At 42.2% G+C, this 10,980-nt stretch overlaps 1 protein-coding gene across 1 annotated transcript; it reads left to right on the forward strand.

Annotated features, from left to right (window-relative positions):
• Positions 1 to 1,225: 1,225 nt before the first annotated feature.
• On the forward strand, positions 1,226 to 8,898 carry AMIGO1 (adhesion molecule with Ig like domain 1). The gene has a single exon (XM_014075997.2). It carries the CDS (start codon positions 2,470 to 2,472, stop codon positions 4,114 to 4,116), a length of 1,647 nt encoding a protein of 548 aa, XP_013931472.2. The 5' UTR covers positions 1,226 to 2,469; the 3' UTR covers positions 4,117 to 8,898.
• Positions 8,899 to 10,980: the final 2,082 nt, after the last annotated feature.

The following is a 10,980-nucleotide window of genomic DNA, read 5'->3' on the forward strand; positions in this document are numbered from 1 at the left end:
TGGCCCCGCAATACTTGCTAATGTCGTGGATTCATCTTGTTTTAGGTCTCTTTCATCTTGTTTTAGGTCTCTTTTTATCAAGTGGGATCCATTCTATGAATGCCTTGCTCCACTTGCCATCAGTTCTTCTTGCTATGTGACCATCCCATTTCCATTTCAATTCTTTTACTATCTTGATGATATCGTATACTTTTGTTTGTTCTTTAATCCGTGCCCAGCTCTTTCTATCTTGCCTTGTAATGCTGAGCATATATTTTTCCAATATATTTTCCACTCTTAGCTTTTGTATCGATTGTGAGGTTAGTGTCCATGTTTCACATATGTTAGAGCAGGTAGTGCACAACTGATCAAAAACTTTTCTCTTCCGGCATAGGGAGAGGTCACTCTTGAAAATTAGCTTGCCAAATACCTGCCAACCACGTTTAACATGCCCGTTCAATTTCCTTCATTGTATCACCTTCCGTTGAGATCCGTTTGGCCAAGGTATATATAGTGGTCTACATAGAAGATATATGTAGTTGTCTACAAATACTACATAGTCATTAAGTCTATGTATTTATGCAATCGAAGCTTGATATTTGGCAGTTCAAATCCCACCAGACTCAAGGTTGACTCAGCCTTCCATCCTTCCGAGGTGGGTAAAATGAGGACCCAAAATTGTTGGGGACCATATGCTGACTCTGTAAAACCACTTAAGAGAGAGCTGTAAAGCACTGTAAAGCTGTAAAGTCTAAGCTGCTATTGCTATTTCAACTCTCGGCTAAGGGCAAGATTTTAAATGGCTTCATACTCCTGAAGTGGAGCAAAAGTTAGAATTAATGTTATTAGAGGTCAAACAGATCCCAAGCATCTTTTGAATGGCGTCACCTGTCCGACCGTTTAGATCCATCCTTTCGTTTTTCTCGATTCACCTCCACCTCCCGAGTTTCCCACCCGGAGTTTTTCCCGAGTAAGAGCGCTACTTGGGAGGAACTGCTGGGAAGCACCAAGGACTTTCCATTTCCCTCCCCAGCGACTCAGCGAGATCTGCCGATCGCAAGGAGACCGGGAAAGGACTAGTTAAAGACTTGCCTCCCTTCATTGGCTCGAGAGCGCCCATCGAACTCTACGAAACCCGAACGTTCTCGGAGACAGCGGCTGTTGACTGGTCGGCCCGCCCGCCCGTCCCGCCCTTAAGCCCCCGCCTCACCAATATCATTTTTTATCAAAACAACAACAAGAGACAATTGGCGCGAATGCAGCCAGGCTCTTTTTTCCCCCCGAAGGAGGCTCTTCCTGGCAGAGCAAGCCAGCCGAAGACCGCCCGCGGACCCGCTCCCTTCGGCCCTGACGAGAACACCCTTCAGAACGGAGGTCGGGACTTGGCGCCACTTGCCGGCTTCTAGCAGGGAGGAGAAGGGAGGGTCCAAGAACGCAGCCAGGGAGCCGTTTCGGCAGCCTTTCCCCCCCCGATTCCACCGGGAAGCCACCCTTTCGGACCGGAGTCCCTGGGCTGCAGTTTGGAGTAGCTTCCAGGTGCCAAAGTGCCGGCGGTGCGTCTGTGCGAGTGTGTGTGTGTGTGTGTATTGGGGCTCGCTCTCTAGGACTGTTGTGGCCATCCTCCTCCTCCTCCCTTGACAGGCTGTGGGTGGGTGTGAGCGTGAGCGTGCTAGGAGCTAGTGTGCAAGACCATCGCACTCCCAGGACGCGCGCACATGCGCGCGCAGCCCTCCTGCCCGCCTTTCCTGCTTCCAGTCAACCAGCCTGGATTAACCTTTCCGGCTCCCGCCGTGTCTTTGCTCTGCTGACCGCTCCGCAACCTCCGGAAGCCTGTTCTGCGCTGTCGAGCGTCTGTCTCCCCACCAGCCATCCCTCCAAAGCCCCGCCAGCCCTCTGGCCGCGCGGGAGACCACTCGGCAGCCTCCCGCTCTCATCCTCGCCGGAGAGAACTGGCAGCGGCTCCGGACTCCTCCTTCAGAATCCGGAGCTGCCCCCTTCGGCTTCCTCGGCAGCCCGGCCCGCTTCTTCCTTTCCGCGACGGCAGGAGGCCGCATGAGGAGCCAGCGCTGCGGGAACCGACCCGCCGGGATGGGCTGAGCGGCGGAAGGAGAGGAGCCTCGTTCGCCGGTGAGTGAATGAGCGGTTGGCGCTACCGCTTGGGGGACTATTGGTGCAATGCAACACCGCGTGGCAGGCTGCAGGGCTTGGCCGAGCACAGGCTGAGGAGGGGAGGAGCGGACGTCAAAGCGGTGAGCCGGGCTTGACTTGTCCATGAGAGGCACCTTTTCCCCAGCGGGGCTGGAGGAAGCGGGCGACGACGGCTTGGTCTTCGCCGTTCTCCGGATCGCACTTGGCAGCAGGTGGATCCTGCCGGTCCTGCTCGGGTGATGAGCACAGCGGGTCCTCTGCCTCGTTCCCGCCCTCGGCTTAGTGTTGCGGCAAACCCCGGACTTTGCCAGCGCCGGTCCCAGTGCCCTCGTTGCTACCTCCATGGTTCCTGCCCCTCCATCTTCTCTTCTCCAGAAACGGGACCCTGACTCTGCTTCCCTGCGTCTTACAATGTGGTTTCAGGATGCTCCGGTGTCCCGTCAATGTCTTGCTCTGAGCTTTAAAGCATCTTGGCTGCTGGTGCTATTGAGTTTGGGCACTGGACGGCAAGGGGGGTTGGCGCTGAATTGCCCCAAGAGCTGTGTCTGTGCCAGCAACATCATCAGCTGCTCCAAAGCGGACCTGAAAGTCTTCCCTCATCACCTTCCTCATTACTCCGTTGTCCTGGACTTTAGCCACAATCAGCTGACCCACCTGCGAGCAGAGTGGACTCCTTTCGAGCTCTCTCATCTCCATTCCTTGTTCCTCAGCCACAATGGCCTTTACTTCATCTCCACCGAGGCCTTCAGCAATGTCCCCCACCTGAAATACTTGGACCTCTCCTCCAACGCCATTGATACACTAGGAGAGAACATCTTCAGTAAACTGATTGAACTGGAGGTGCTTCTCCTATTTAGCAACAAGATCACCAAGATTGACCGCACAGCTTTTGATGATATGGCCAACCTCCAGAAACTGTACCTTAGCCATAATGAGATCTCCCGCTTTCCCTTGGAGCTGGTAAAAAATGGAGAGGCCAAGCTTCCTGAACTGGCACTGCTGGACCTTTCTTCCAACAAGATCAAGAACCTGCATGTGGATGAGGTCAAGGAGATCCCAGCCTGGATGAAGAACGGCCTCTATGTTCACAGCAATCCTCTCAGCTGCCAATGTGACCTTTACAACCTCTTCACCCACTGGCAGAAACGGCAACTAAGCTCCGCTGTGGACTTTGAGGAAGAGCTCCAATGCTTGGATCAGACCAAGAATAAAAACATCACGATTTCCAGCTTGTATGATCCAGAGGGCATGAACTGCAGTACCTTCAAGGAGGAAGTCCTAGAGTTCCACCGTGGGGACAAGGCAACCATCAATTGTGATACCAGGCAACGAGGAGTGACAGTTAAGGAATGGGTGACACCCCGATATGAGCATGTTCAACAGGAGGATGATAATGACACCATTACTCTGCTGCCAAATGGAAGCCTTCTGATAAGTAATATCAGCACAGATGATATGGGTCTGTATACCTGTTATGCAGTAAGCCAGGTGTTCAATGAGACCCTTTATGTACAAGTCATAGTCCATAACTATACCCTTCACGGAGCCCCAGACATGTTTAATACAGCCTACACCACACTAGTGGGCTGTATCCTGAGTGTCATTCTTGTGCTTATCTATCTTTACCTGACTCCATGCCGTTGCTGGTGCCGCAGCAATGAGAAGCAGGCTAACCAACAAGAGGACAGTATCAACTCTTCAGTGCTCAGCACCACTCCGAATCACAACGCTGAAGTGACTGGGGACAAGGAAGGATTAAATCGGAACACAGTACCAAGCAGAGCACAAGGCCAGAATGGCAAATGCAAACCCACCAACTCCCCCAAACATGCACCCAAAGGAGTCCAGAAGGTAGAGAGAAAATTGTCAGATCCAGAGTCAGTCAGCTCAGTCTTCTCTGACACTCCCATTGTGGGACCCTCACCAAATGAAGGCGGGAGAGGAAGTAGTAGGGACAAAGCAGGGACTGAATTAGTTGGACTGCTGTGATCATTCAGGCTATGAAAGGAAAGAACAGGAACAGATTCACATCTTTATCATCAAGTCAGGCACTATTCTATAATCTGTCACAGTCTGTAACAGCATTCCTGTTTGGTTCCCTTCTTCTTGTGTCCAGTATTGAAAATCTGATGTCTCAACTTACTCTTCAGCAGTTTCTGAGCCTTCTGTATTTTTTTGTTTGTTTGTTTGTTTTTGGAATGTGATCTTTTGGTTCCCCTGCATTGGAAGTTTGTAAACATCCCACTGAGAAAACAGACAAAACATGAATAGTCAAGAGTACTAACTAGGTTTTCTGCATCCTGCTACTGCATTTGTATTCCCCATTCTTAGGGGATTTTGCTCCCAATATCCATGACATTGATTTCATGAAAATGATTTCATGAAAATATGAAATTCAGATCAGGTTTATTCACCTATTGCAGCCAGAATGTTGTGTGTCATTTTATAATAGGGCCATAAGCCTTCAGAAGTATCTGCTCCTTCCTCAGAGGGATAAAATGAGCTTAGAAATCATATTTTAGCTATCTCTCATGCAAATTAAATTAAATCATATTATCCACCATAGTTCCAGCTATAGTGGTAGTCCCAAGTAGCAAAGACAGTGTGAAAAATAACTTTTTAAATGCCTACGTAGGTTTTTTGTTGTGATTAACTATTGCTAAAACATTTTTTAAAGCAGCAAATGAACATTTATACTATACCAGATTTCTCAGGATATAACTCAAAATATTTTCTAGCAAGCAAGCCTGTTTTGCATGTTGTGCAAATGAAAAAAGATGGGGGAAATGGATTTATCACAGTGAAAGTGAGTATGATGCTCTCTCTTCCTTTCTCCCATCAAGAGCTTAGTGAAAAGGAGTTAAATCCAAAGATTTTAGACTTCAGAGCATCAAACTACAAGAAAGAACCAACAGCCTTGGGAACTGGTAAGCTGGAATTCTGCACCCCTATCTTGCTTTCTCTAAAATGCAGCAACAACAAGAACACTATATGGCTGGATGGAGATCTGATGCCTTTCCCTTTCAGCTTGGCAGCTTAATAGTCAGATTCTAATTACAAATTATAGTCAAATTATAGTCAAACATCTCCACATCCTTTCAGAACTTCGGCAAGATAGGAGCCTATGGCAAGCTACATAGCTCCAGGACTATTTGATGCTTCATCATCTTCAACCAAGTTTTTCTCATGTTTCTTTAGGAGGCAGACATGTTCCAGATGTTCGGGGTAAAAGGGAATTTTATGAGCCATTCTATTTTAGCGGGAACCATGCAACACAGCCTTTGTAATGTGTCGATAGGATCAATTCTAGATGGAGAGGTTTTGCTGGAAGCTACTTATATGGACTTCAAACATCCTCCTAAAACTAACAGCATTGAGCCTGACATTTATCTAATTGTTCGATTATTTTTTTAAAATGTCTTTCCCCATATGTTTAAATTGGCTTTTCCTCCCAAAGGATGGTATATAGAAACAACAAATTGATTATTTTCACAATATTGTGATGCTTCAGTCCACATTCTCTTTATGGGGTGAAATCATCCAAAGCTAAGGATGAATCTTGCTCCTAATAAAAATTTTTATCAGGTTCCCCTCCCCCCAAAAACCCCTGAATGTTGCCTATCCTGGCCAGTTCAGAGTTCTCCCTTTACTATAGGTAGACTTGAGAAGCATATGGGGTCATAAGAAGGAATTCATTAAAGGAACATTCCTTGACATACTGCAAAGCTTTTCATTTACTCTGGATTCATAATCCATTGCTAGTTACAAATTATTGGTTGCTTCTGGATAGAGAAGGACAGAAGAATAGAATAGGTGTATATATGACACAATAAGCCATAGAGTGTTTTGCACAAAGCTGTGAACGGCTCCAGTTACCGCTCTTAACGACCGAACAGCCATAGCAAGTGTGATCATATCACCAAGGCTCTGCCATCAGTTTAATGAGAACTAATCTAAACTAATCTGTTGGAATTCAAAGTGATCTTTAAACCAGAGAAGCTAATCCCCTCACTTTATCTAGTTAGAAATATCTCTTAAGTCACACTTAGCTCCTGGTGATTCCATAGATATGTCCATTCATTTTTTGACAACAGTATAAAAATGGTTTCCGTTGTTTTTGCCACAATGTTTTTTTTTACTTCCCATCTAACTTAAGGATCCAGGAGTTCTTAGTAATCTGCCATCCAAGCACTAACTAGGTCCAGTTGTATTTTCAAGATAAATCAAGGTTTGCTAAGTGCTGACATCTGCTAAAACTTTCAACATTCTGGGACTGTCCAAATGTGTCTTTCTTAGTTTATTAGGAGGAATGAAGCCTCAAAATAGATAGGCCATCAGAAAAACATATCTGCAAACTCACAAAAGAGTTGGGTTAGGAAAGGATGATTACAAAAAAAAAAATAGAGCATGTGAATGAAAATAATTACATGGGTAATAGTGAGCAAAGAGAATATTTAGCAATAATGAATTAGAAATGACATTTTTTTTGTAAATCTGTTCATGTGGAATCTTGGCAATTTTCATGTTCAGGACTTCCTCTCCTCTAGACCTTGCAGTAGGCTAATTTCCTAGAAGATTAGAAGTTACTTAAAAGCAAGATAAGAACAGATTAAAGACGAGTGCTTTGGAAGGAAGGAAGAAGGAAGAAGAACCTTGCATTAGAATGTTATAGATTACATTTTTTTCATGTTATGACTTAATTTAATTTGTTGTAATGCATCTCATTCAGAAGGAATTCAGAAATAGGAGAACTTCCTGGTTACCTAATTGTCATATATATGGAGAAAGATATGTTAAGATAAAATTAAAATACAGAAATATATAATACAGGAGCACAACTTAATATCAGTGTAATAACCCTGGCACAAATATTTACACTGGATGCATCAGTACCAATTCTATCACATTCAAAATATGTGTTATCCTATTTGATGGAAGCTACCTGTCTGAAATTAGCCCCAGTTGGCTATTAAATATTCTCTACTTTGCCTGGCCTCTGGGATTTTTTTAAAATCACAAGACAAAGATTTTCTCAGTCCTGGTATCTCAGCTCCATAAACTAGAAATACCAGGGACTGGATTAGGGGCTTTATGTTCCTAAACAGCAGTTCAGCTTCCAATTTTGGTTGAATATTACAGAATGAAGGCAGAATGAAAGCTTGGATTAAAGTGAGAATGTAAACAGCCAATAGATATTTCATGATGCATATGTGTGCAAGTATGAATTTGCGGGTGGCCACACTTTTAATCCCAGCTCCAGCTTTCAATATTTGCTAGAAAAACTTAGTACTTAGGCTCGACTATCATTTATAACTATTTTTTAGGAAAATATAAATCAACTGATAGGGTTTTCTTGCATGAAAATTTTGATTTAGCAAAATTAAAATAGCCATATACACCCTTACTATTGTTGGAGTAAGCCCTCTTCATGTCTTCCTGGTAAGCTCGATCCACCAAAGAGATCACAAAAAGTACTTTAGGAAACAAAACATTCCTTTAATGTTCTCCTTAAGATGAGCACGATCCTCCCAGTGGTGAATTTTATCCTGCACAGAGAAATTCATCAGGCTGTGAGGCAGAAAGATTTAGACACAAACATATGTAATGTGGAAAGTATTTTAAGTAAAATGACCAGTAGAACGTGATCTTAAAAATTGGAGCTCATTACTGTACTTTCCTAGAGCCTCTTGGTTCAAGCATCACTTGTTATCACTAGCAGTAAATAAACAAAAGGAAGTAGGTCATCTTCACACCTCATAACCTTGGTTATGATAGCAGTATATAGAAAATGATACTTCCTCCTATCTCCCATGTGATTAATCTTGTTCTGATGTTCATTCCTATACCGTTAACTCTAACCTGGAGGTAATACTTAGTAATCCCTACCTAGTATTTGTAATCGTAATGTATCAAAGATACTGACTCCAAATAAAATTAGCTCTACATTATTTAAATTTTCTCACACTAACCAGAAAATGATTCAGAACCAAAGAGTGGAAACAGCTTTCCACTTATTATGTCCAACTCCTATTTTACCTCCTTGGTTACGACAATGAACATAGCTGGTTTAGAAGAGAAAGCTGACCCACAGATGGATAAAACATCACACTGATAATTACTAAGTAGCTTTTTACAGTACTCTGCCTGTATGGGTAGGAAAAGAAATCGCCTACAAGATTTTCCTGCGTAAACTATTGGGCTAAAGGAAGGGTTCACCCACATTTCAAGTAGTGTCAGAACTTTTTGTCTTATCAACTCTCCTGCTTTTACCTGTTGTCTATGTGCAATCTAAATGCAATTTGTCTCTATATTACAGTGACAGAAAAGGATACTCCCCTTCAGCACTTTGTTTGATACCCAAAGGAACATATATATTTATTGGAATTACAGATCTGTTATGGCTGGGGGCATCAGGGGTTACTTTTTAATAGCAGTAAATGTTTGGTGCTAACTGCAAAGATCCATTTCTCTCTTGGCTGAACTTTCTAGCCTGCTGAAGGAGAGAGTAGCTAGATTTGTACATCACGCTAAGCCAGTAATGTAGTTGCCCTTGTTTTGGTTTAGCATATTGTATAAATTCAGCCACTGCTTTATAAACCATGGGTTTGGGCTCAGAAAGCCAGCCACTATGGTTTATTTAGTAAGTGATGGTTAAACAAACCAAGATGTGTAGCATGATCTGTGAACTTATGTTAACACATTATCTCCAAATCCATAATCTGTCATATGCTCCTACAAGCAAACAAAAAATAAACAGTCTTTACCCATTTAGTTTGACCTTCTTGCTTGCTCAGTAGTGGTTATTATCTTTAAGAGTCTGCTAAATCATAGCAATGTTAAGCTTTTCCAGATTTATGTTATTTATACCTCCACTTCGAAATCCTTTGTTTTATTTGCTACTTGTTCTTTCATTTGTGCCATCAGAAAACAATATTTGATAAAAATTGAAGAATGAACTTCAAAGATAAATGTCTTTTTCTGAGGTTAATTGTGCATAGAACCTGCTCTGAATTGTTGATGAGGTCAAAGCAGGGATAACAAGTCAATTGATCTAACAGACTGCACAGAACTACTTAATTTTCATTTTAAAAGAAAACCAGTGGATGAACTTTCCCTTTTTGATATAAGTCAAGACTTCTCCATCACAAATGTTGAAGAGAGCTGCGAGCATGACTTAGCAAAATGAAGGGTGTGTTTGGGGCTCAGAATTTGAAAAAAAAACACCATTCCAAATGGAAATCTCTTAAAAATTGCACATCCTAAAACAAGTCTTAAGACAGAGATTCCCAGTCTTGACAAATTTAAGACGTGGACTTCAACTTCCAGAATTTCCCAGCCAACCATGTTGACTGGAGAGTTCTGGGACTTTAAGTCCACATATCTTAAAGTTGCTAATTTTGGGAAAGCCTGATTTAAGAGAAAGTGCAGATAAAATTTGTGCCAGTGTCTGAGAAAGGGGTATTGCCTCTATTGAACAATAGGATTAGATCATCACAGATAGCTAACAAAGCAAAATTACTAGTTGCTTATAGTCTTATCATGGTCTTATCTCCTATTTTGTGACTGGCAGGTCAAACAAAAGTGTTCTAAGTTTGCCAGGCAACAATAAAAATCCCATAAAGAAGATGGATTGGATTTCCCTGTTAGGTAGTTTGTACCTTCTAATGTAGAAATATGTGAAAATAAATCTTATTTTGCTAATAGGCACCCTGGGACCTTCTGCATTTTCATGCCCAACATGATTAGTTGCAAATTGAATATGTTCACTATTATATCAAAAGCCTAACTTAATAAGGGATGTAAGGCTTGGTCACCTATTTTCAGAGACATTTCACACCAATTCATAATGTAGTTTGTAATTGCAACCTATAATGTTTGATTTTTTTTTTAAAAAACAGACTATTAAAAAGATTGCAGATTTGGTTTGACTAATTTCCTAAATTGATGGTAAAATTATGTAAAGCAGTCAAAATTCACCACCTATTAGAACTAAAATGACATTTACTACAGTAGATATATACTTGGATACAATGGATTTAAATCTCGTGCAACAATACCAGGTGGATTACAATACTTAGTTTGGGTTTAGAATGTTGCATGAATCTGTTACGTGGAGCAAACCTTGCTCTGTGTGACAGAACACATATTCATTCAATATGCATGCTAATGGTTCAGTTCACAACTTCTCTAGATAGGAATTTCTGAACTTGGAATGACTTCTGCTTCAGGTCTGTGAGAACTACTACCAGTAGACCAGAAACGTAATTGGTAAAGCAACTCTATTACACTAACATTCCCCACATAAAGAGATATATGTTCAACCAGTGCTGATTACATGATTGGTATTGTGTTCTGCCATCTCATTTTTCTGGTAAAGATTCTATCGTACAAATTTTAATATGAATATCTAGCAACCACTAGATGTTAGGAGAGAGAGAGAGAGAGAGATGGCAAAACTCTTTGCTGCCATCTTATGGTCTTCTGGAATTGTCAGGCCCAGAGAAGAAAATAACCTATACATCATTTATGCCTGTTAAAGCAAACAGACTTACTTTCAATAGCAGTTTACTTCTCCCATCCTCCTTCCAGTGTTCCCCTTTAGAGCATTCATTAAATTTTCTTCCCGTCTTAAGTAGCCATTCGCTGTACCAAACTGTATACAAACATGGGAAGGTAATAGGTAGGCTTAAAGAAACAATGGTATGGGCTAAATAGAATATGGCAATTTGAGCTTGGATGCACATAAAATTGAATTGCAAAATAATTTGTTTTCATACAGAGCATATGATCCTGTAAGAGCAAAAATGCTCATGCAATGAACTGAACCTTCCCATACCACAAGCACTGTTTACC

Source organism: Thamnophis sirtalis, unplaced genomic scaffold (assembly GCF_051295495.1).
Source record: "Thamnophis sirtalis isolate CommonGarterSnake01/CBP01778 unplaced genomic scaffold, rThaSir2_p1.2 scaffold_7, whole genome shotgun sequence".
NCBI lineage: Eukaryota > Metazoa > Chordata > Lepidosauria > Squamata > Natricidae > Thamnophis > Thamnophis sirtalis.